At 43.7% G+C, this 27,087-nt stretch overlaps 1 protein-coding gene across 1 annotated transcript in view; it reads left to right on the top strand.

The window, feature by feature from the left end:
* The window catches only part of LOC124622940 (probable cytochrome P450 301a1, mitochondrial), a 216,917-nt gene that overhangs the window by 36,220 nt on the left and 153,610 nt on the right, over positions 1-27,087 (top strand). The window contains exon 3 of the mRNA XM_047148730.1: positions 25,580-25,696. Coding sequence (XP_047004686.1) covers positions 25,580-25,696 — 117 coding nt within the window. The remainder of the gene's footprint in view (positions 1-25,579; positions 25,697-27,087) is intronic.

Here is a 27,087-nt window from a genome sequence, read left to right as displayed (position 1 = left end):
GTGATACGTAAGAATCAATATTCCCGCAATCTGATTGTTCTACGGTGTCCAATCGCCACGGAGTGGCTTCAATGTTTATGGCTTACCTGAAGAAACTTACGGACTTATTTCTTCGACTGAGGGCACTGTCCAGGTTGGAGGCGGTGTTACAAGGTAATAGCATGTTATTTACGACGGGTTGTTAGTTTTTTCTTCGTTGTACTTACGCGGATTTAGATTCAGCCGTGTGGGGGAAGAGGATGGCCAACTTTCCATCAATGACACAGTGACACGGCTGAGGCACGGTACTGGGGCACGGTCAAGGCCAATGTGAGGAACTGCAGGTGGCCAGTTCGCCACCCAACGGTCGCTACGCAGCTCTCCAAGAGACTCTACCTCTTGTCTCCTCAGGCAGCGTCTGTGTTCAGTATTTCATCCATTTTCAGGAATTGCAACATCTCCAAAATCCTTTAAGGCTTATTCCTTAATAATTTGGTTATGATACACGTTCTTTGTAAATTGTGATAATGTTTCTCTTTTGACATAAAAGTTTTCTGGGTATGGTACCGTGTCATAACGTAAAAAGCTACTGCTGCTGGAGAAAAACCAACGTTTCGGCCACGATTGCAGCGGCCTTCTTCTGGGTCTAATAGTGCGTTCTAACTATGCAGTGTTCAAAAAAATGTGTGTGAAATCATATGGGACTTAACTGCTAAGGTCATCAGTCCCTAAGCGTACACACTACTTAACCTAAATTATCCTGAGGACAAACACATACATCCATGCCCGAGGGAGGACTCGAACCTCCGCCGGGGCCAGCCGCACAGTCCACGACTGCAGCGCCTTAGACTGCTTCTTTTTTTTTTTTTGTAAATCTCATTTTGTTCGTGTTTGTTCGTTGCATCTGCTCGTGGCGGACGTCGCAAGACACCCGTTTCGGTTCGTCGTTGATCAATTAACTCAGTTTTTTTATTACAGAGGGCAGATAACCCTCTGACCGAACGCGCTGAGTTAACCGTGCCGGCAACCGCTCGGCTAATCCCACGCGTAGCTATGCAGTATCCTTTATATTTGGTTGTTACTGTTCACTGCGCATGCCATTACGTCACAATTTTAAAAAGTTAGTTAGTTTCATTGGTCTCTTAAGGAAGAAGGAGCGGGAACTTTATTTTAATAGGTTATTGCGGTGGGGGGAGAAGGTGACCTCTGTTTTCTATTGGCTCTTGTGTTATGTACCATGATTGGTGGTCATCGTCGAACGAAAAGTTGGCTGCTGTTTACCAACTGCTGGACGTCGGCCGCGAGGCGGCAGTTACTTGCCGGTAGTGCTCGTGCCTCGTGTTGACAGTGCGGTCTGTTGGGCTCTGATTGCTGGCAGCCAAGATGGGGCAAGCCTGAGTCCATCCTCCCTGTTCATGATGTTAGGGTATTTGAGTATTTCGATGGCCTCTCTGATTTTGCGTTTCGTCATAATTGGCTGCTTGGCCAACACACAGGCTTCCCTGAATTTTATTTCTTTTCCGCAGTCTTGCTGATGTTCTGCCACAGTGGATTTGTTGTGTTGACCTAGGCGGACGGCACACTGGGGCAGAGAGTATATCGCAAACCTACAGATACAGACAGGTATCTGCACGCCCAATCCTACCTCCACCTAGCGCAGAAGAACTCTGTCATCCGTTCTTTGGCAATCCGTGCGCAGCGCCTAAGTGATGCTCAAAACATCACACCTGAGCTGAAAAGGCTACGCACAACGATTCTAGCCAATGGCTGCAGCCATAAGCCGATAAACACAGCCTTGTCGACGAACACAAACAAGAAAGATAAGCAAGAAATAGACAAACTGCAGCCAACAGTGCGCTTACCCTACGTGAAAAACGTTACTGACCGAATAGGCGAACACCTTCACCGCGTTGGGGTGCAGCCTGTCTTCTATAGTGGTCGTAGAATCCAGGACGTGCTAGGCTCCACTAAGGACAAGGTGGTTGCTTTATACACTCAGGCGTTTACAAGGTGGAATGCGAATGTGGAGAGGCATACATCGGCGAGACTGGTAGGCCAATAGAAACGCTCATTCAGGAACACGAGCGCTATATTCGTCTAGGGAAACACAACAAATCCACAGTGGCAGAATATCAGCAACACTGCGGAAAAGAAATAAAATTCAGCAAAGCCTGTGTGTTGGCCAAGCAGCCAATTATGACGAAACGCAAAATCAGAGAGGCCATCGAAATACTTAAACACCCTAATAACATGAACAGGGAGGACGGACTCCAGTTTACCCCATCTTGGCTGCCAGCAGTCAGAGCCCAACAGACCGCACTGTCAATACGAGGCACGAGCACTACCGGCGAGTAACTGCCGCCGCGCGGCCGACGTCCAGCAGTTGGTAAACAGCAGCCAACTTCTCATTCGACGGTGACCACCAGTCATGGCACATAGCATAAGAGCCAATAGACAACAGAGGTCACGTTCTCCCTCCACCGCAATAACCTATTAAAATAAAGTTCCCTCTCCTTCTTCCTTAAGTGACCAATGAAACTAACTAACTTTTTAAAATTATGACGTAATGGCATGCGCAGTGAACAGTAACAACAAAATATAAAGGACACTGCATAGCTAGAACGCACCATTAGACCCAGAATAAGGCCGCTGCAACGGTGGCCGAAACCTTGGTTTTTCTCCAGCAGCAGTAGCTTTTTACGTTATGACGCGGTACCATACCCAGAAAACTTTTATGTCGACTGACTCTGGCCGCGGAAGCCTACGCAATTATGTTTCTCTTTCGCTATATCATCCTCGCACCTAATAGTTTCCTGAAGCGTTGTTTATTTACAAAATATTACAGAATACATGTGATGTGTTACGATAGTGAAAGGAACCTGTGACCTTTGGAGGTATTCTATTTTACTTATTTTATTTTTACCGCTAGATATACCTTTTTTAGTCTTTTATAAATAAAACCAAAACCATTTTATGAAATAGAGATTTGTTTCTCCACTAGACAGTAGCACAGTTTCCTTCAAAAATCTTAACACACACATATGCCATACTAACAAATGTAAATTCATCTGATGATGGAGGTTTAAACCTTTGAAACGCGTCGTGGAGATACATAAAAAGTGACTGGTAACAGTAAATTTGTCCGACAGTCACGGTAAACCCTAACCTAAAATGTTCTCGTTTAAACTGTATTTGTTGAAAAAAGTCAACAACCAGCTGCACAAAATAAATTTGATTGCTTTACTGGTTTCAGGCACCTAGTGCCGATCTTCGGAAAATTAGAATTATGGCATTTTAAGGGAGCGTCAAAAATAAGCAGATATATGCAGCATAGTACTGTAGTCAAATGGATTATATAGTGTTCCTGTTTCTGCATATACACCAATTTCCAAGTTTCCCAGCTAATGATCGGAAAGCAAAGTAGCATGAGAACTAAGAATCTTTGTAGGTCCATCTTTGTAGAAGATGGTGGTTGGCATGTCGGCTGCACAGTTCGAAATAAACAGCACTACACCTTCAGCCATAAATGTTGAACTCGTTATTAAGCTAACGGTTTCGATGTTACATTGCACCGTGATCAAGCCCCTGTATAAACACTAAAATAATAAAGTGTAACAATTAACAGTAATGAAGAGGACAATTACCTGTTTTGGGCAAGTAAATATTGCCAACGAGTCTTACGATGATAGCTATATAAGAATAAATTAATATAATAGGGAGGTTAACAGAAAGTAATCGTCAAAATTTTATTTAAGTCAGTGTCTCACCAACGTGGATGTAATAATCTGTACTGTTAAAGCGGACGCCATATAACGCAATCATAAGTCATAGAGAGCGAGTATACATTGTCCCCAAGTCATATAAAAATTATAGAAATGCAAGAGGTATAAAAAAACTATAGAATAACAAGGATCATCATATTCACTGCAGTGATTCTCTTAATCTTTGATTCAGGAGAGAAACTAGAATCAAAGAATGATAAGGGGACAATTTCAGCAGACAGATACGAGAAATGATTTGTCAATTTCTGAAAAGTTCGTAATTCGGGAATTATCACAATCGACAACCTAATAATTTTTTTTGCTGTAGGACACATGCGCAACATCAAGGAAAATACGAGGGTTGCCCAGAAAGTAATGCACCAGTTTTTTTCTCAGTCGAAAACAATGCTACAAATGCGATACGTTACTTATGTATTATCTGAAGTCTCCTGAGTGAGCGTGCCAAATTTCCGTCACTTTCGATAGATAGCATAGCTGCAGAACAGTTTCAAAATGGCGTCTGTAGATGATGTACGTTACAAGCAACGTGTCGTCATTGAATTTCTCACTGCAGAGAAAGAAACTAAAGAAACTGTGGTGAATATTCACAAACATTTGTGCAGAGTCTATGGACCATGTGATGTCGACAGAAGAAGAGTTAGTCGCTGGGCACGGAGGGTGAGGTCATCAGAAGGCGGTTCAGCGGAGCTCCACGATTTGCAACAGTCGGGAGACCATCCATGGCTGTCACACACGTGTTGCAGCGAGCTGATGTTGTCATTCGCCATTAAATGATGCCATTTGTGGAACACATTTTCAGGACGATGAGGAGGTGATTCACACAGTGAAGCATTGGCCCCGCCATCAGGACGGTAATTGGCAGCGACAGGTCATACACGCCGTTGTTTCGCGCGGGTGGAAGGTCATAGAACGGGACTGAGAGTTCGTGGGAAAATAGGGTGTGTAGATAAAACACCATTCTTTCGTGTGTGTTATTCTCACTATGTTCAATAATGAACTGTTGAAGAAAAAAATGCGGTGTACTATTTTCTGGGCAACCCTCGTACAAAGAGCGTTCTCTCTTGAGATGACAGTTCAAAATCACCACAGAACATAAATCTTTCAAGCCATTAATAGCTCTCACCATCCGTTTTGCTTGATGATAGCCTCTGATACGTCGGAGAAAACACCACGAGACGGTGCTTCGCCGGGTAAGATCATACTTTGCTGCTGCTGAAAGAAAGCTTCTAATTTTGGTCCTCAGTTTCTCAGCTGCGAGATTTTATCCAGCAAGTGATTGCTTTCTGCGCAAGTAATGTGCCAAATTGACTCAGTTACTTCACACACCCGCAAAATGGAAAAGGAAACCAATTACGATTTGTGAAATACGGAAGTTTTTATTTGTTTTATACCAGTAATACCCGAATAAACGTATTTTTATCTCTGAAGATGAAGACAGTGCACTTGCTACGACTGCTCCCCTCCCTCTAAAGGGCAAGCGACTGGGCTGAATAGCAAAATTAAACGACTCGACAAACTCTTGCCCTCTATATGGCTTTGGATCACTGTTCAGTTCATCTCACTTGAACAATGCGATCTGTAAACGTGCCTAAGGAGACTGAAGTAAACAATATGTCCACATTTGGTATTCAATAAATTTTTCACACAGATGTAATATTTTGCGAAGTCGTCGGTTATATCTTTCTTTATTTGGATTTCTGATTTTCAAGACATAGGGGTAACTCTTTCTTTTATCCTACTAAGCTCAAATTTCACACAGCCTATATTTACCACAAGGGGAAACTACAGCCGTAATTTTTCGCGAGGGCATGCAGCTTTACAGTATGTTCTTGAGGACAATATTATGGAAATGAAAGAGGATGTAGATGAAGATGAAATGGGAGATACGATACTGCGTGAAGAGTTTGACAGACCACTGAAAGACCTGAGTCGAAACAAGGCCCCGGGAGTAGACAACATTCCATTAGAACTACAGACAGCCTAGGGAGAGCCAGTCCTGACAAAACTCTACCATCTGGTGAGCAAGATATATGAGACAGGGGAAATACCCTAGACTTCAAGAAGAATATAATAATTCCAACCCCAAAGAAAGCAGGTGTTGACAGATGTGAAAATTACCGAACTATCAGTTTAATAAGTCACGGCAGCAAAATACTAACGCGAATTCTTTACAGACGAATGGAAAAACTAGTAGAAGCCGACTTCGTGGAAGATTAGTTTGGATTCCATAGAAATATTGGAACACGTGAGGCAATACTGACTCCACGACTTACCTTAGAAGCTAGATTAAGAAAAGGCAAACCTACGTTTCTAGCATTTGTGGACTTAGAGAAAGCTTTCAACAATGTTGATTGGAATACTCTCTTTCAAATTCTGAAGGAAGCAGGGGTAAAATACAGAGAGCGAAAGGCTATTTACAATTTGTACAGAAACCAGATGGCAGTTATAAGGGTCGAGGGCATGAAAGGGAAGCAGCGGTTGGGAAGGGAGTGAGACAGGGTTGTAGCCTCTCCCCGATGTTATTCAATCTATATATTGAGCAAGCAGTAAGGGCAGCAAAAGAAAAATTCGGAGTAGGTATTAAAATCCATGGAGAAGAAATAAAAACTTTGAGGTTTGCCGATGACATTGTAATTCTGTCAGAGACAGCAAAGGACTTTGAAGAGCAGTTGAACGGAATGGACAGTGTCTTGAAAGAAGGATATAAGATGAACATCAACAAAATCAAAACGAGGATAATGGAATGTAGTCGAATTAACTCGGGTGATGCTGAGGAAATTCGATTAGGTAATGAGACATTGAAAGTTGTAAAGGAGTTGTGCTATTTGGGGAGCATAATAACTGATGATGGTCGAAGTAGAGAGGATACAAAATGTGGACTGGCAATGGCAAGGAAAGCGTTTCTGAAAAAATTTGTTAACATCGAGTATAGATTTAAGTGTCAGGAAGTCGTTTCTGAAAGTATTTGTATGGAGTGTGGCCATGTATGGAAGTGAAACGTGGACGATAAATAGTTTGGACAAGAAGAGAATAGAAGCTTTCGAAATGTGGTGCTACAGAAGAATGCTGAAGATTAGATGGGTAGATCACATAACTAATGAGGAGGTATTGAATAGGATTGGGGAGAAGAGAAATTTGTGGCACAACTTGACTAGGAGAAAGGATCGGTTGGTAGGACATGTTCTGAGGCATCAAGGGATCACCAATATAGCTTTGGAGGGCAGCGTGGAGGGTAAAAATCGTAGAGGGAGACCAAGAGATGAACACACTAAGCAGATTCATTAGGATGTAGGTTGCAGAAGGTACTGGGAGATGAAGATACTTGCACAAGATGGAGTAGCATGGAGAGCTGCATCAAACCAGTCTCAGGACTGAAGACCACAACAACAACAACAGGATACCTCAAGAAAAATTGTGTAATATCTTTAAAAAGGCGCCATATGAGAGCCACTGTAACGTCCACTATGGAAAATATGACTGGACTTTGTGCGTCCACTTAAACTGAAATTGTTATAAACATTATGATACTTTTTTCCTCTGAGTATGCAGATAGCTTATAGCTGTCAATAACGCAAGAAGTGGCTTATAAGGTGCTTGTTCGCCCGATTCTTGAGTATTGTTTCATGTATATGGGATCCCCATCAGGTAGGACAGATAGAGGAGATAGAGAAGATCCAAAGAAGAAAGGCGCGTTTCGTCACGGGGTCGTTTAGCTGGCGAGAGACCGCTGCGGAGATGCTAAACAAACTCGACTGACAGACGTTACAAGAGAGGGGTGGTGGAGCACGGAGAGATTTACACGGAGAGATTTACTACCGAAATTTCAGGACAGCACTTTTCAGGAGGAGTCGGTCAACATATTACTTCCCTCTACATACATCTCGCTTATTGATCACGAGGAGAAAATTTGAGAAATTAGAGCCAATACAGAGGATTACCGACAATCATTCTTCGCACGCACTATTCGCGAGTGGAACAGGGTTGGACAGATCAGATAGTGGTACCGAAAGTACCCTCTACCATACACCATTAGGTGGCTTGCAGAGTATGATGTAGATGTAACTTCACGTTATATCCTGTTTGGAAAAATTAATAAAAACAGTACAGGAAACACGCCGTTTGATAAAAATTCTCTCTCTTTCATAGGAACGTGTCAAAACTGCTTCTTGTAGCAGTAAGACAGAAACGTTTTTTTTTCTACAATTTGTAGGTGTTCCCTTGGCTCTTTCTGCTATTGTTAGACTGGCATTGTGGTTTAACGTGGTCGAGTCATCACGTAACATTTTAGTTTTTGAACATCTTTTAAATATTTTCGACCCCATTTGTAAAGGTGTCTAACAGTATGGAAGAGAACATTTGGGAACAACGTATTTACTGTTCCGCTCTAAGGGTAGGCTTTGTCTGCTAGCATGCGGATCTGTAGCTGCAGTCTGCAGGGCACACTTGTTCGTGGCACTCGCCTCAGGGGAAACGTTTTCGCCTCCTGGTGGTCGAGGAACTGGCCGGCAGGAGGAGGAGAGGTAACAGGCCGCATCCCCAGATTTCACGCCATTGTCCTATACAAAATCCTAAATTCTCCGTAGTGCGTCATAAATTGAGGGCGCATGTGATACTATTTATTGTCAGCCGTTTGCCGAATGGGAGCATTAAGCTCTCGGTGGGCAGGGGGGGGGGGGGGGGGGGGGGGCAGAATATGCGGCAGTATGGTACTCGCTCTGCTTCCTTGTCTTCTTTCATCAACAATAAAAGTTCAACTCTAAAAACTTCAGACGCACTCATCACAGTCAATTACACGCAACAGATACATATAAGACACAACTCTTGCACTTCGTCAAGGAAAGTTGTCACTGTGCGTGAGGAAAAGAAACGTTTATAATAGAGCTCCGGGACGTATTGTTATGGTTAGATCGGCCAATGAGTGCCATACAACCATTTGTCTATTAATGTGAACTTCTCGTAGTATGATGTCAGGTCAGCATATGTGCAAAATGGATACGGGAGTGTCGTTAATCTATCTGTTGCCCTCTGAAATTGAAAAACCGTGAAGACAGCTTGAAACAAACGTCGAATTGTCATTAAATGTGTTACACGATGCCGTATGAAAATGATTAACACTTCAGCTCAAATTGAGTAAGAGTAACGCCTTCTACATTCTCTACATAAGGAAAGATTACGCAGCGAGTTCTTCATTAAGAATTCACATTTGAATATTACTTGTTTGTGAGACTTTGTGGGAAGGTCTTGTTGTGCCTCATGTAAGAAGGGGAAACGACTACCAGTGGTTGTTCGAAAGTTACCGACAGTTATCCGACTTACCCTGACTGCTGTTTGTTGTCACTGCTCTAGTTGGACGGGATCCTTTGATTTGTCATCCGAATATGGAATTGATGGTTAACAGGAGAACCATACTGAACACTATGCAAGAACTCAGCTTTCCCACGCGACTAGCGCCTGAGAGGACATATATATATTGCTCGCTCAGCCGTACATTGATTCAGTATATGGGCTTGCTCACAACGGGACAAGTATCCACACTACGCGACGACGCGCGGAGCACCACGGAATGTCAGCACGGCGACTGCTGTTCCTCATTTTGAAAGAAATACTCCACATTGGCTGCAGAATACTATTTTATTAAAAGTCACGACCGGTTTCGCGCCACTAGAGGACGCATCCTCTTTATCAACCGAGGAAGCGTCTTCTAGTGGCGCGAAACCGGTCTAACAAAAAAGTATTCTACAGCCAATGAGGAGTATTTCTTTCAAAATGTGGAAGTTTGGCTGCCGTTGCCCGCAATTTAGAATAAACACGATCAAGAATGTTGTTCCGACTACCCTTGACTTGGCAGCAGAGAGAGACGCGCCGGCAGTGGCGAGCTCTGTGACAATAACCGACACAGGAGTGGAACCTCGTCGTCTTTTCCGAGGAGAACCAACGTTGTCAGACTGCATTTGTTGCCGTCATACGCTCCCAACACTTGGTAGATGCTATGACGTGCTACTAGCAACACAACACAGTCACTTATGAATCGGACAGCCGATAATTTGGACAGCAACCTTTGCATTTCTGACGTAGTAGGTTGGTAACTATGCTATACTTCCAGGATCATCATGTCGTTATCTTTCAACAGGATAATGTAAGACTGGATACTGATAGTGCTGTATGACTTACCGGGATACAGACTTTACTCGATCGTCACACTTGCAGGCCCATTCTCCAGATCTCCCATGCACTGAAAACTTCTCGCAAGACACGAATCGCCGGCCACTACGAATGATGAGCTGTAGCATAGAGAAGCAGAATGGAATGACGTACCTGCATCAGTCATCCAAGATTATTTCGACTCGATGAGCAGCTGCGTTAAAACTGATGTTAGAGGTAGAAGCTTCGTGAACTAAATTTCACCCCCCGTGCACTCCCAAGCCAGTTTCTCTTCAGTATACACTTTTCTATATCTTTTGTTATATTTTGAAAATTATCACCTTCCTCGAATTAGACATCAGCACGAAATAATTACTCTGTTGGACTGGAAACTTTTACCCCATGAAAACTTTGACAGGACATTACTCCAGTACTTCCATGCCTGTGCCCTGCAATCCTTATGCGAGCTTATTTTCAGTATTTTCCGTACACAAAGATGCGATGCCTGTAGATGAAGAATGGTGTATGTGATGGCTCTTGGGTGTGTCCAGTGTTACGGAAACTGTTCAAGTGGAGATCGCAACACAGCGTGCCCAGAAGACACGCACGAGAACATTGAGAAAGGTAAAACTGCCATAAGTGCAAACAGGTGTCTATAATGCAATGACTTAACCACGAGTGGTGGCGAGAAGGACCTAGGATAAACGCGTGGCAAGAAGAGTAGACACGGGCCCTTCCAGAAGGACAACACCACGAGATCATGGGATGACTCGACTAGCTGTGACGAACAGACAGGTGACATCTGGACATAGGCAATAGCCACCACGAACCGTCGAGAAAAGATCGTTCTATGATTGTGTATTGTGTATTAAACCGGGGACCTAGGAAGGCTGGAGAGGCTTCGTCCCGCAGTAGCCTTCAGTGGTTCACAACTCCACAACAGGCCACAGCAGTCAACCCATCCTACTGCCGCCCTACACCGAACCCACGATTATTGTGCAATTCGGCCTTCGGCCCCCAGTGGACCTCTCTCGCCCCCCCTCCCCCCGCCCCCGGGAACGTTTCAAACCAGACGAGTATAATCCCAAATGTTTGCACGTAGAGTAATTACGTTGTACGCGTACATGGAGACGGTGTTTGCGCAGCAATCGCCGACACAATGTAACTGAGACGGAATAAGGGGAACCGGCCCACATTCGGTGAAGTTGCGGGGAAACCGCCTTAAAAACCATCCACAGGCTGGCTGGCACGCCGGACCTCGACACTAATCCTCTCGGAAAGCAGCACGTTACACCTCGCGGCTAGCCATGCGGGCTTGTTCTATGATACTTCTACGCAGTTAATTACACAAGAAATTCGGCCTTCGGTAAAGTTATCAATATGAACTATTCTCCCTAATTTTTCGCATATCCGCATATCCATATTTGTTAAGACACTGTGGAGTGCATCACAGCGTATCACGATTTAGAATCTCTTCTTGTTCTGTTCGCGTCTGGAGTTCTGGAAGAATGACTGCTTAAATGGTTCTGTGCTATAATTAAGTCAAATCCTGTCTTCAAAGAGCACTGGGTAGTGATACGTTAGGGGCTGCAGTGTATTTCTAGCTTTCTCATTAGCGATGGCTCTTGAAACTTATGAGTACTTTCGGGAGAAATTTGTGTAACATTTCCGGTTCTGGGAGGCATCAGATGCGGTCTCATCTTCACTTCTTAGTTTGGAAAAAATGTACACCAACGGGAAATAAATCGCAACACCAAAAATAAATACTCTAGCATAATGAAATTTCGGGAATACATTAGTCTAGGTACCATATTTAAGTGATTAACATTGCAAGGTCACAGGTTAATGTAAACCCTAGGTAAGCCATTGGCAATGTGAAACGCCGGTACATTAATAATCGGTGTAACAGCCAGAATGTTGAATGTAAGCATGCAAACGTGCAAGCATTGCGCTGCACACAATGTCAGTTTGTGGGATGGAGTTCCATGCCTGTTGCACTTGGTCACTCAATAAACGGACGGTTGGTTAATGCTGTTTATGGATGACGCTTTTGTTGTCATCCGACAATGCCCAAATGTGCTCGATTTGAGTCAGATATGGCTATCGAGCAGGCCAAGGCAATAGGTGGACACATTGTAGGGCATGTTGGGTTACAACAGCGGTATATGGGCGAACGTTATCTTGTTTGAAAACACCTCCTGGAATCAGTGCTCATGAATGGCAGCACAACAGATCGAATCACCAGATTGGCGTACATACATTGGTAAATTAAAGCAACAAACCGAAATTCTGCAAGGTTGCTTTTATTTTGCCACAAACCAGTTTGGACAGGCGGCAGGAAATTATAAAAAAATGTAAGGAATACAAAAAATAAAAATCTGCAACATGCATAACGGTAGACTAAATGTCCTCCATTTTACAACTTAACGGATTAACACACTTTCCGACAACTGGTTAAAGTGCTCAGTATGGGGTGTGGCCACCTCTGGCAGCAATACACCCCTGACAACGACGGGGCATGCTGTGAATAGTATCAGTCTCACGTTGAGACAATAACGCCCATTCTTCCTGCAGAACTGCTCGCAGTATTGGAGACTGGTTGTTAGATGCTGTCGTGATGCAAGCTGTCTCCCTAGTGCATCCTCTATGGGATTAAAATCGGAAGAGCGAGCAGGCCGCGCCACCCGTGTAATATCTTCCGTTTGCAAGAAAATATCAGCCACCCGTGCTAGAGTATTATCGTCAACAACAACCTGACAGCTGTTAAAGCTGCCGATTCATCTGTACAACATCTTGAAGAGGGGCTCGAGTGGTAAACATAATCCCTGCCCACACCATTAGGGATCCTCCTCGATATCATTCTGTTTCTAGACACGAATCCATCGAGAATCACTCTCCAGACTAAATCGGGATTCATAGGTGAAAACAACTGTTCAACTGTCCATGTGGCATGTCGATGACTCCACTCTAGACGTTCCCTTCTGTGAAGACGCGTCGGAGGTAGGAGCAGGTCTCCGACAATGAAGGCCACCCTGCGGAAGCCTTCTGCACACCGTTTGCCTCGATACAACATGCCCAGTTGATGCTGGGAGTTCACATGCCGGTTGCCATGCAGTACTAAGTCGGTGCTGTCGTGCCGTTGCAGCCAAATAGCGGTCCTCTGTTCTGAAGTCACAATTGGCCGGCCCTACCCTGGTCTTCAGATTACAGTTTCGGTCTCTATAAAGTGTCATTCACATCCGAGAAACAACAGAAGGATTCACGTTAAGCTATCGGGCCACATCAGTTTGCTTCCATTCTTTCTACGGCCCTCCACCGCAAAGAGTCTGCTGGGTATCTTCTCTGTACCATACTGCACCGTCTGTGACTGTGTACACAGCTATTGTAGATGTGGGGCTACCCGGCAAACCGTACCTCGTTTCATAGTCCCTTGGCGTCATCATTGGTATAGTTGTCCGTTGACCGGAATGCCGTCTTCCGAGCAGACTTACGGGCATCTGGTTGACAGTTTGGTTGATTGTATCGTGAATTAGACACAGGATGGGGAAGTAGCGGTTTGTTGCATTAATTTTGGACACTAGTGTACTTTAAGTCATGGCGCGTGGGATAACCATGAGAGTGCTCCTGCTGTCATACGAAATCTCACCCCAGACGATAACTCTAGGTGCAGGTTCAATGTGTCTATCACGCAGACAGGCTGGTTGCAGGCTCTCAACTGCTCCGCTTCTAACGAACACACGGCCATCACTGGCACCGAGGCAGAACCAGCTTTCATCAGAAAACACAGCAGACCACAACCCTGCCCTCGAATGAGCTCTCGCTTGGCGCCACTGAAGTCGCAAATGCACGTTACAGGACGTCTGTCTCGGAGCTGTCCTTGAAGTAACGAATGTGAAATAAAAAATGGTTCAAATGGCTCTGAGCACTATGGGACTTAACATCTATGGCCATCAGTCCCCTAGAACTTAGAACTACTTAAACCTAACTAACCTAAGGACAGCACACAACACCCAGCCATCACGAGGCAGAGAAAATCCCTGACCCCGCCGGGAATCGAACCCGGGAACCCGGGCGTGGGAAGCGAGAACGCTACCGCACGACCACGAGATGCGGGCAATGTGAAAGAGTTCATTGTGTCACTGTGGTGACAACTGGTGCTCAGATTGCTGTTGCATATGCAGTACGTTGTGACAGATACATACGCCGAAGACGATGGTCTTACCGTACATTCTCGTGACCACCGCTGCCGTCAATCATGTACAGTGACTACATTTCTGCCACGTCCTTCTGCAATATCGCGGAATGTCCATCCACTTTTCGTAGTCCTATTACACGGCCTCGTTCAAACTCAGTGAGGTGCTGATAATGTCGCCTTTGTCGCCTGAATGACATTCTTGACTAACATCGACGTCTCAAAGGTAACTAAAGCTCACGACGATTACAGCGTGTATTTAAAGCAAACCTAATTTGCATCCTCATAGTGGCGCTACTAGCGCCACTCTTACACAGATGGCGCGAAATTCGAACAGATATCATCTTATAAATGTAGAAATACGTGTACTACCTTCTCGGCGTTGCGATTTTTTTGCCGTCAGAGGGTTAGCTGACGTGTCACGCCAGAGAGAATAGTGAAGTGCGGGCAACAGGTGGTACAGCGAGTACAACGTTCTTGAGAAACTGTGCGAACTTAGTAGTCTTGTAATCTGACTGGCTGCCATGACAGATGGAGCGATTAACGCCGGGATGCGCACGAAAATACTACTTTCATTTATTAATCTTTGTGCAAGTGTAATTCAGATCTCATTGGTAATTATAGGGGAAACCTCTCAACAGTAAGCTATCGTCCACTGAGTCTACATTTCGTGCAAAAACGCGTTTTCGACTTTGTGAATGAAATCGTCGTAGTTGGTGTCTACCTTGAAACGTCTTCCAATTGAGATTTTTTAGCATTTCTGCGAAGCTCTTCCGTAAATCAGACAAACCTGGAACCAACCACTCGATCTGTCCTTATCTGTACATGTTCACTGATTTGTGTCCTATGTTGTGCAGGTTCCACACACTTGATTAGGAAGGGTCAATCGAGCGTTTTGTACGCAACAATGAGCAGAAATCTTGATATAAGTTAGCCAGCCAAGAGCTGGGAGCGGTAAGGTGCCAGGCCACAAAAGAACGTAACGCTTCATCCAGAAGAGAGAAATGTATTTAAGCGAACTGATATTATGAATTCCCTTTAACACGTAAAATCTGACAAAGACAAATGAATGCAATGGTGTATGGAACGACGTTACTGGGGAAAGGAATGGCATCAGACAGTGTTTTCGAACGAATCCAGGTCCTGTTTGTTCGAAAATGATGGCCAACTTTTGGTTCGCAGCAGACAGGGGGAGCGGCATCACAGTGACTGCATTCGCATAAGTCACACAGCGTCAACTCAAGGCATTATGGAGTGGGGTGCCATTGGGTGCAATCACAAATCACTGTTGGTGCATCTCCAGGGCAGTGTAATCAATGTGACCTACGTCAATGACATCCTACGACCCGTAACCATAGCCTTTCTGCACAACACTCATGACGCTATTTTTCAGCAAGACAATGCACGACCATATGTTGTTGCTCGAACACGCACCTTCTTGGTAGCACAAGATGTCAGCCTTTTGCGTTGGCCTACCAGATTACCAGATTTGTCGCCAATCGGAAGCTGTGGGATATGGCGAAACGATGGGTGCAGCGCTGTGACTCAACGTCAACCACCACAGATGAACTTTGGAACCAGGTGGATGCAGCATGGATGGCTATACCACAGGACGCCATTCGGGCCTTACACTCGTCGATGTCATCAGGCATGGAATGACTTATCAGAGCTCATTGCGGACCCTTTGTTTAAGAGACAACAGGACACATACTGAGGTGACTGAAATACTGCTCATTCCTGCAGAACATACTAACGTACATGTCCTGTGAATATAAACGTCCTATCTCTAATCTGAACTTGAGTGTACTTCTTTATGGATCACAGCATCAGCTGCAAAACATATGAGGTTGCTGTTAATGTTCTCTTTTCCATATTTCATTGTGTCCGAGCTTCTTTTCTGCACGTGAGGTTATCTAGAGTAGTGCCTTAAATGTTTTTTGATAACCTTCTTCAAATTAAGGTACGTGAACTCTAAGCAGAACATTTTCGAAACATACAGTGGCAACAATGTTGTAAGTCTATATCAACAGAGAACAATGTATCTCTGGGGCAGGCAGACACTCTCCTCATGGTTGCGTTTTAACCCCAAACGTAAGGCGGGCAGTTTTGCGAAACGATAGGACAAGTGGAACGCTAAATATACGGGATTTCCACACTTCCGTTCTCACCGTTCGATCATAAAAGGCCGTTCCAATTTGTACCAGTCCCGTGTCGCTGCTGCAGGTATTTGATGAATTTAGCTGATCTGAGTAAACCGATGGGAATGGCGCAACCCAAGTGGATATACTGGTATCCACCGAACGAGTTTCCACTGCTTTGCATTCGTTTACTTTCTGCAGTGTTTCTTAAAGCGCGCCGGATTTATAATCTCAGCGTTTCTAATAATTTCTCAAACAATGCGTACGTTAAGGTTTTTTGTCACTGGCGGGATTTGAAACTTCGAATATCTGCTGTATAAAGTTACACCGGTATTTAGAACAACCGAGGTTAAGGCATGGTTAAGACACGGGATGAAAGGATGATGTTTCAAATTTACGTACAACAGTTCTGATTTAAAGTTTGAGAGGTATCACTAGATGTCACCCTGCGGGACGATATCTGCAACAGCACGGATCAGATTTTCTCGTCATCATAGCCTCGTTATTCACAAGCAGTCGAAACCTGAACCTTTTTTCAGAAAAAGTTAATACAACGTCACTTGAAAAAGTAAACTAATATATCTCCGACAGCAAACTTGTTCCCATGTTGTGACCGCCCCATTATAATAAAGGAGGACGTCCTTCGCAAAGACGGCGAGGAAAGAAATATGTGGAAATGATTCATTAAAAGAAGAGACAGAATGTGGGACACCTGTTAGGACATACGACAATAACTTGCATGGTACTATGGTCGTAAAGGGAAAAAACCTGTAGGGGAAAACAGAGACTGGAATAAACAAATAATCCAGAGGTCGTTGGGTATTTGTGCAACATGAAATCTGCCATGAGCAATTTGAAGGAAAGGAAGAAAAGTTAGCTTGCAGCGCCTCTTAAACGACTAGTTCTTCTTAAGGAATCATCCCTCGATTCAGCGTAATCGGTTTGAGAAGCTCAAGAAAAACTAAATCTGGAGAGTCCTGCTGCTACCAATAATTTTTATTATGACCTCACCGACAAGAGGCTGCACTGAGACTCTAGCTGTTAAAAAAGTATGTTTTTTGTCCATGAGTCATATCGCTGTGCCGTCTTTCATCCCTTTGTGTCCTCTGTAGATCTCTGCTCTTCTGGAGCGCCCTTTAGTACGTGGCCCTCAAGCTGTCTCTCTTTTCAGCATATTTTCTCTCTATCTTTTGTTATACAGGCTGTAATGGGTATAAGTACAGATACTTTTACATGTATTACCTTAATACTGACCGTTTCCTTTACTATTTTGTTTTCGTTTGATTTGATTTTGAACTGGCTTGATAGTAACCTTGCTGTCTTTCACCTTTGAATGACTTTGCGCCGCTAGAGAAACTAACTATATCTCCCTGCTAGAATACAACCTGAATTTAGCCCTGTTCTATGATCTTTCTAAAAAGGTAAAAACTTATTAATCCTGAACTTCACTGTTAAAATCTGTAACTAAATAAAGTGCGTTAATTATCTGCCTAATAATGCTGTTCTTAAAATGATCCCTGTGCGATGATAAATTTCGTAGCAAACTGAACCTGAAATGAAAATATCTTACCTCACAGTGGGCTTGGGTACGTGGTGCTTGCTTCTTTCTGTGCGCTAGCTACAAATTTCTAACAACTGTTGCTGAGAGCTTAGTGCAATGCTCCAAACAACAAGTAAACTGTTTTATACCGATCATTGAGTGAGACATGCTTTAAATAAAACTGACTTGGACCGAAGATACGGCCCATGCTCTTAGGTGAAATGTAACGGACTGTTTTTAAATTATCTGATATATTATTACTTGTACGAAATTCATGTTACAAATCTCATTACCATTACCAAAGTGCAACATTAATATCAAACTCTTATTCTCACAAAAGTCAGACAAATAATTGATAAACATAAAAAATACCTTACAGTGAAAATTACACAACCCTTAATGAAAAATCTATAGCTCCCTGATATGGATGTCTCATTCAACAATGAATCCTAACTATGCACGATTGCGTATCACTAAATAAAAAATATTACCTTCATTCCTCTTCACACTCTTGTTTAATATCTTTACATCTCATCTCATTCTAAATCACTAATGAAATCCTTGTTCTCTGTTTCACAATATTAAAACAAAAATCATTTTACTTAAACATAGATGCACTTAACTTTACGTCAACATTATCATGAGTACTTCGCTCGGCGTCTTTCTCACTACTACGCAAACGATAGAACCCCTTCACTCCTCGCTGAAAAAAAAAAAGAAGGAAAGAAAGAGGGAGAGAGAGACATCTCTCCACACAGATTTACTCTGAACAAGGATTGCGTGCGAATAAAGGGCGATTCAAAATTGTCACTTAGCGTTTGAGACATCCAAAGTATGTACAAATTCCGGAAATGCAAATATCAAACTCTCAATAGACCTGTTTCAATGCGTGCACACATCGGTGTGTTTGTTGTTTTTTCTGTGCATCGAAAAATCTTCCCACAAACTTTCTGACCCGATGTTTTCTGCACAGTTGTACTGCACTACTAAACGGACTACGCCTGTCAGTATAGACTTCCCATTTTGCGTCCATGTGCCCACCAACACCTGACCTGCTGGCCAGGGGAAAATAAGCATTAATGGCTTGCTCTTGCGACATGTTATTGGAGGTAGTAACCAAGCTAAAAACATATGACACATAATGGCTTTGATTGTTCTTCTGCAGATGACGTTAATATTGATGTAATGTTGTTTAGTACACCTTCTGCAGTCACCAACAGCGGTTGCACTTACACCGTGTATTTTAAAAGTCATCACCTTCCTCGGATTATATGCTAGCATGAAATAATTACATTGTCGGAACTTAACTAAACTGATACTCTTGTATTGTGCGATATGTTGATTGCAATTTCACCCTTACGAGCTTATTTTCAGTATTTTCAGTACAAGAGCATTCGATGCCTACAGATGAAGAATAGTGTGAATGCATGATGAGTGTTGGGCGTTTGTAATGTTAGTGGAACTTTACAAGCGGAGATCGCAACATAGCGCACCCAGATAACACGGACGAGCAATTTAACGCCGTCTTAGAACTTTAAGAAAGGTAAAAATGACGTAAGCGACATAAGAGAATCATGCTACTAAACAGCACAAACAGGTGTCCATGTCGCAGTGATTGAAGCACAAGTGGTGACGAGATTGACCTAGGACAAACTCATCCCAAGAAGAGTAGGCACTGGCTCTTCCACAAGGACTGCACAACTAAATCCCACGGGATTTTTCGACTAGCTGTCACGAATAGATGGATGAAATCTGGACATAAGTTACAGTCAGTGTCACCACGAAACGCCGGGAGAACATTGCTAGAAGCTGTGTTGAGATCTCGGGTTGCACACGACAAAAAACAGAGAGTTACTCGTTGTACAGTCAGAGTCAACTGAGACATTGTGTGGCTTCTTGCGGTGTTCAGCGATGACTATCGCTCTTCTTTGTGGTGGTAAATCGATGACAACGTGTCCCTACTCGACCTGTTGAAAGGTCACAGGAAGCAGCGATTCTCTAGACTTGACACTTGCATCTCCAGGAACTGGACCTGTCAACAGGACCAGTTTGGTAAATGTAGAAAGGAGGGTCGCTACTGGCAAGAATGGGAAACCTATTTTCATATCCTTCGTGGTAAGCGTACTAAAAGCGATATTTCAGAAGGAAAACGTGAGATATCACTGGAACCCTGAAGTTCACACAGCAAACGCAACTGAGGAATGTAGACTCCCCCTTATTTGTCGCCCATAGGGCATGTCTGGGACGCCACGCAAAGGTGTATACTGTCAGACGCGTATCCAAGGTTCGGTCCGGGAGGGGGGCGGCTTCACAGCTCTTCACTGTATCTCCCCTCCCCATAATATATACGCTGTTTGGTGGAAAGTACGTGGACACCTTTTTTTCTTTTCTTTTTGAGTAGTCAGTCTTCTGACCGGTCTGATGCGTCCCACCATGAATTCCCCTCCCGTGCCAACCTCTTCATCTCAGAGTAGCAATTGCAACCTACGTCCTCAACTATTTTCTGGATGTCTTTCAGTCTCTGTCTTCCTCTGCAGTTTTTACTCTTTACAGCTCCCTCTGATGGTAAGCTTCTATGGAACCAAACTGCTGAGGTTACCGGTCCCTCCCTCTGGTACTATGGAAGTTAGTCCCCGATGTCTTAACACGTGTTCTATTGTGCTGTCCCTCCTTCTTGTCAGTGTTTTTTATAATTTCATTTTCTCGCCTATTCCGCGGCGAACCTCCTGATCAGTCCATCTTATTTTCGAAATTTTTCTGCAGCACCACATGTCAAATGCTTCGATTCTCTTTCTGTCATACAGTGCTGTGCTCCAGACGTACATTCTCAGAAATTTCTCCAAATCAAGGCCTATGTATGATATTAGTATACTTCTCTTGGCCAGGAATGCCCTTTTTGCCAGTGCCAGTCTGCTTTTGATGTCCTCCTCGTTCCGTCCGTCGTGGGTTAGTTTGCTGTCTACGCAGCAGAATTCCATAACTTCATCCGTGATCACCAGCTACGATGTTAATTTTTTATCTGTTCTCATTTCTGCTACTTCTCATAACCTTCGTCTTTCTTCGATTTACTCTCAATCCATATTCTGTATTCATTACACTTTTCATTCCTTTCAACAGGTGCTGTAATTCTTCTTCACTTACACCGAGGAAGGAAATGTTATTAGCGAATCTTAACACTGGTACCCTTTCACTTTGAATTTTAACCCCACTCTTGAAGCTTTTTTTCAGTCCCTTCCTTGCTTCTCCGATGTATAGTTTTAACAGCAGGAACGGAAGACTACATCCCTCTCTTACACCCTTTTTAACCCTCTAGTGCAATGCGTGACATACCGGCCAAACTGGGTTTGAAGTGCTGCAGAGACTATCGTGTGTTTCCTTTCTGCTTGATACCTGCGCGACACATCTATTAACGCTTCACGTGCAATCTCTGGTGGTGTTCATATCAATTAGTGGTGCGGACAAAGCGTACCAAGGTAGTTTCGTCATCCGACCGCTGCTGTGGACAGCCATGGCACGCCAGGTAACATTGTTGCATTCATTGTCTTCATATTATTGAAGTTTTTTGACTGAAGAACGAGGAGCAATAGCAAGTGTAATAGACCACACAGGGTGATTCGTTGTAGTGAGATGGTACGGCAACAGACTTGTTACTCTGCTGTCATCTTTCGGTGATTGTTGAGCCCCTGGATCCGGCAAATAGGTGGGACAAATCACAAAGAGAATATGTGAAAGTCCCAAGGACAGATGTTATCTCAGCCTACAACACCTGTATGGTTGGTATTGATCTGATGAACAAACTATCATCACTATAAAAATACCACATGAAATCAAGGTGGTGCTATTTATACAACTCCTGGCACACACAGTTGCCGTTGTCAACAGTTGGCTCAAATACCGTAAGGACTGCAAGTTTCTTTGCGAACTACACGTTTCACTGCGCAAGTTCCAAGCAGAAACTGTGCGTGGACTATATTGGCAGAGAAAGACAAATCAAAGCGAGCACGTCCAAATGAAGGTGACATGTCAAAAAAGAAGAAGGGCGCTGCGACAACAGCTTCATACTATATGTAATAATTATAAATAAATGCATTTAAAAGTAGACTGGTGTTAATATATTGATTTTTCAAAACAGGATATTCCATAAAAATAAGAATAAAGGAGGTTTTGGAACTAGAACCTTTAAATTAAATTATAATCCTAACAAAATGTCCTACCATCCAGCATTTTATGCTGTGTTTTCTCCGGTGTGACAAAAGTGTCACATTAAAATATTAGAGAGAAAAATTTCGAAAGAGAATTGCACATTAAATCGTGAAAAGAAACAATAATAAGAGGTTTTGGTGAAATAAAATTTTTTATGACTTTGGGAAATGGTGTTGGGCATTATAGGGTTAATCTGTGCATGTCGTTCTTGGTCGTCCACTCTTATTATTCCCTCTTGTCTATTTACATATTATATATTACTCGTCTCTCCCTATAGCTTACCCCTACTTGTATTTTTCAGAGGATTTAGGACATCTTAAACCGTTTTACACTGTCGAACGGTTTTTCCAGGTCGACAAATTCCACGAACGTGTTTTGATTTTCCTTCAGTCTTGCTTCCATTATCAACCGCAACGTCAGAACTGCCTCTCTGGGGCCTTTACCTTTCCTAAAGCCAGTTTGATCGTCATCTAACAGATCCTCAGCTTTCTTTTCCATTTTTCTGTACATTATTCTTGTCAGCAACTTGATTGCATGAACTGTTAAGCTGATTGTGCGATAATTTTTCCGAAATTCTGGCTGATTATCGCCAGTAAAACATTCTGCACACCAGCGTGAATAATAGTTTTGCTGCTACTTCCCCAAACGTTTTTGTAAATTCCGATGGAATGTTATATATCACTTTTGCCTTATTTGATTTTAAGTATTCCAAAGCTCTTCTAAATTCTGATTCTAATACTGGAACGCCTATCTCTTCCCTATCGACTTCTGTGTCTTCTTCTGTCACGTCGTCAGGTAAGTCCTCCCCCTCAAAGAGGCAACCAATGTACCCTTTTCACATATCCACACCCTCCTCTGCACTTAACAATGGAACTTAAATTAACTCTTAATTTTACTGCCCTTGTTTTTTAAATTTCAACGAAGTATTGCCTTGTCTTTTCTATAAGCTCAGACAGTCTATCCAACAAACATTTCTTTTGCGATTTCTTTGCATTTTTTATGTAAACATGTAGCCTTAGCATATCGCCTTAGCATTCCAGCGCTTACTATTTGGTTCATTCGTAAGTGACTTGTGTTTCTGTATTCCTCAGTTTCCTCAACATTTTCGTATTTGATTTTCCGTCGATCAACTGAAGAATTTCATCTGTTATCCACGGCTTCTTCGCAGTTACCATCCTTGTATCTATGTTTTTCTCTCCTGTGATTGCCCTTTTCAGCTGAACTGCCTACTGAACTGTTCATTATGGCCATATCTGTAGCCTCAGAGAACTTCAAGCGTACCTCTTCACTCCTTACACTTCCGAATGCCTATTCTTTGCACACTGGTTCTTTCTTCCCTTAAGCTTCATCCTATTTTCGTCGTTACCAAACTGTGATCCGAATCTATATGTGACCGTGGGTACGCCTTACAATCCAATATCTGATTTCGGAATCTCTGCCTGACCGTGACGTAATACAACTGAAATCTTCCTGCATCTATCGGCGTTTTCCAAGTATAACTCATCCGCTTGCGATTCTTGAAACAGCGTTCGCTATTACCATCTGGAACTTGTGGCAGAATTCATTTAGTCTTTTTCCTCTATCATTCCTACATTCCCACTACCAAGCCCACATTCTCCCAGTAACCCTTTCTTCTGCTCCTTCCCCTACAACCACATTCCAGTCCCCCATGGCTATTAGATTTTCATTTCCCTTTAGGAACTGAATTACCCGTTCAATAGCCTCGTAAACTTTCTATATCTCTTCATCTTCCTCTTGCGACGACGGTATGTATACCTGAACTATCGTTGTCGGTGTTGGTTTACTGTCGGTTCTGATGGGAACAGGCTTATCAACGACCAATTCACAGCAATCACTCTCTACCCTACTTTCCTATTCATAACGAATCCTACTCTCGTTACACCATTTTTTATTGATACTGATATTACCCAATACTCGTCTGACCAGAAATGCTTGTCTTCTTTCGGTTTCACTTCACTGGCCCCCACCATATCCTTAACATTTCCTTTTCAAATTTTCTATTTTCCTTATCAGGCTCAAATTTCTGCTGACATTTCACGCACTGATTTGTAGAACATTACCCTTTTCTTAGTTATTTAGTCTTTTTCTTATGGTCACCTTCCCCTTGGCAGTCACCTCCCCGAGAACCGAATTGGTGACTAACGCGGAATGTTTCGCTAATAGAGAGGTCACATGACACTTTTTCAATACAGGCCACATGTCCTTTGGCTACACATTATCTGTTTTTAATGCAGTGGTTTCCATTGCCGTCTGCATCCTTTTACTGTTGATATGTGCTGATTCTTTCGTCTTTTAGGGGCAGTTTACCGCCCCAAGGTCAAGAGAGTGCCCTGAACATCAGTCCGCTCCTGCGTCCTCTTTGACAGAACCGTTGGCAGAATGAGGGTGACATCTTATGCCGGAAGTCTTCGTCCACCATTGCTGATGATTTTTATCCAAAATTTAAGAAGTGGCGTGGTTTTAACCGAGGACGTTTTGATTACTAGTCGAAGATGCTACTCCAGACCACGGGTGCTACCTGTTAGCAGATGTCTCTCCCTTTACCTCTATAACAACTTTGCTAGAGGTACATCCAATGAGGCATCTGATGCCTGTGGAGGAATAGTAGGCCATTCTAAGGAGCTGGAAACAGAAGAGTTAGCATTGATAGACGCTGGAGTCTGGATCGAAATCGTGTTCTAGCTCATCCATTGTGTTCAGGTCTTGACTTCGGGCAGACCAGTCCTTTTCAGGAATGTTATAGTCCCCAAGCCATTTCCTCACAAATGCTGCCTGATGACAGGGTCATTATGCAGATACGTATAGCAGCTATCTTGGAATTATATCTCTACTGTTGGCAGTGCACACTACCGTAAAATGTATCCACATGCTTCCGCATCTATTTCTCCACGAAAAACGCCCCCATGTTGTTATTCACCCCCTCCGTATTTCACTGTTGGCACTATACATGACAGCAGGCATTGTTCTCCAAGACATTCGCCGAACCTAACTCATTCGCGAAACCCAAACCATTCCGTCGGATTGCCAAAGGGCAGTGCATGATTCATCACACCAAATCACTCGCTTTCAGTCATACACTGTCCAGTGGCGTTGGTCTCTACACCACCTCAACCGTCGCCCAGTACTGACTGCAGAAATATATGGCTTGTAGGAGCTGCTCCACCGTTGTATCCCAGTCTTGTTACCTCCAAACGCATAGTCGTTGTGCTGGCTGGACTGCAGGTTTTAATACAAACTTAATATTTTCTTTGAATCCGTGTTTAGTACAGCACTTTTGTCTTTTTTGGAGTGGGGAGGCTAAGCCATGACTGCCATGATACCCACCCCTTCCCCATCCTGTTACTTTCACACCAGTCTCCATCCAGCAGTCTTCATGATGTTACACAGCACGTTATACAGGCATTGTAAGATAGTTCTCAAGATGGCATTCGTGTTCGTGAGGGACACATCTCATACTGATGTAGACGAAGGACATTAGTTCGAAATGTAACGAAAGTTTTAGTTATTTAATTCACGTTATGTGATGATCATCCTAGAGTTTGATAAATATCAAAGCCATGGCCACGGCCTTGTGGTGTTGCAGGCACGGCGAGGACTGGCAGGCGTTTCGCAGCAGGGTGCAGCAGCCGATGCTACAGCCCAGGACGGCGCGGCTCTACGTGGCGCCCATACAGCAGGCCGCGGAGGACCTGGTCCGCAGGTGAGTCTCTGCTCTGTCCAACAATCGTACAAGTGGAACCACGTCCAAGTTACGCCCGGGACACGCTGCGGATTCTCCGCATGTAATGCCTGTTTTTTTTTTTCTTTATTGTATTTCGATTACCCCCGAAGGGGCGGGTTGGCAGCAGCTTATTACGCTGCTCTGCAGCCTACAGACTTTTTAAAATATAAGGGGAAGTTAAGAAACAATAAAAGCAGGCGATAAAATGGGGACTTAAATTGTAAAACGGCGGAAAATTGGGGAAAGTTAAAACATAAAGTAAAGGGATGGCAAAGCGAATAAAAATACACAGGATGCAGACAGGTAACATAGTAGACAGACAATTAAAAAAACATGGCGACAGTCTGGTTTCTGTTCGCAAGAGATATAAAATCACACCCAGCGACAGTATGATGGCCGTTTGCAACACTTCGGAAAAGACACACAACACTGGACACTCAGTGTAAACACTGCACTAAAATGTCGGCACAAAGAGGACACACCATAGCCTAGGGCAGATGGGGGGGTGGACCTGAACAAATGAGGGGGAAAACAAGGAGGGAGAAGAGGAAAAACGAAAGGAGGGGGGGGGGGGAACCAAAGGAAGGAGAGGACGCATAAGGGGGGGAGGGGCAGGGCAGACGCGAGAGGGAATGGGAAAATGCAGAGGAGGGAAATGCAAAAGGACTCGGGGGAGAGAAGGGGGGCAGAGAGAGGGTAGGTGGGGAAAAAAGAGGATGGAAGGGGTGGAGAGGGAGCCTAAGAAAAGGATGGAGGAAAGGAGGGGGGGGTGAGGATCAGAGTTGATAGGAGGGATAAATGGAGGGAGAGAGGGCATCATCCGGGAGGGGGAGTTGATGGAAGCCACCTTGGGAAAGGAGATGAAGGGTGTAGAGATGGAGGGTAGGGAGGACACAACAGTGAAGGCGCAGCAGAGGGCGGGGGTTGGAGAGGAGAGGAGCAACCAGGGGGTGAGGGGGATCAAGGCGGCGGGAGGTGTAGAGTATGCGCTTATGTTCGAGGAACAGGAGCAGATGGGGGAAAGAAATGAGGTCATAGAGGATCCGCGTGGGGGACGGGAGGCGTATACAGAAGGCGAGATAAGGCCTGTCTATAAATACCTCTAAATGCAATATAATGCCCTTAATAAAGCCTGAGAACATACATTTTCAACGTTACTGGTCAACTACAGGAGCATGTAAAATCAAGTAAATAACACACTCTAGCACAAAAGTAGAAAAGAAAACAGCACCACGAAGGAGTTAGGCAAATTGGTCACATTCTAATGTTGGCAGGGGTAAATTACAGGGAGCGAAAGGCTATTTACAATTTCTACAGAAACCAGATGGCAGTTATAAGAGTCGAGGGGCATGAAAGGGAAGCAGTAGTTG

This window comes from Schistocerca americana, chromosome 7, assembly GCF_021461395.2.
Source record: "Schistocerca americana isolate TAMUIC-IGC-003095 chromosome 7, iqSchAmer2.1, whole genome shotgun sequence".
NCBI classification, from domain to species: Eukaryota; Metazoa; Arthropoda; class Insecta; order Orthoptera; family Acrididae; genus Schistocerca; species Schistocerca americana.
The sequence above is the reverse complement of the archived record's forward strand: the minus strand, read 5'-3'. Positions and strand labels throughout refer to the sequence as shown.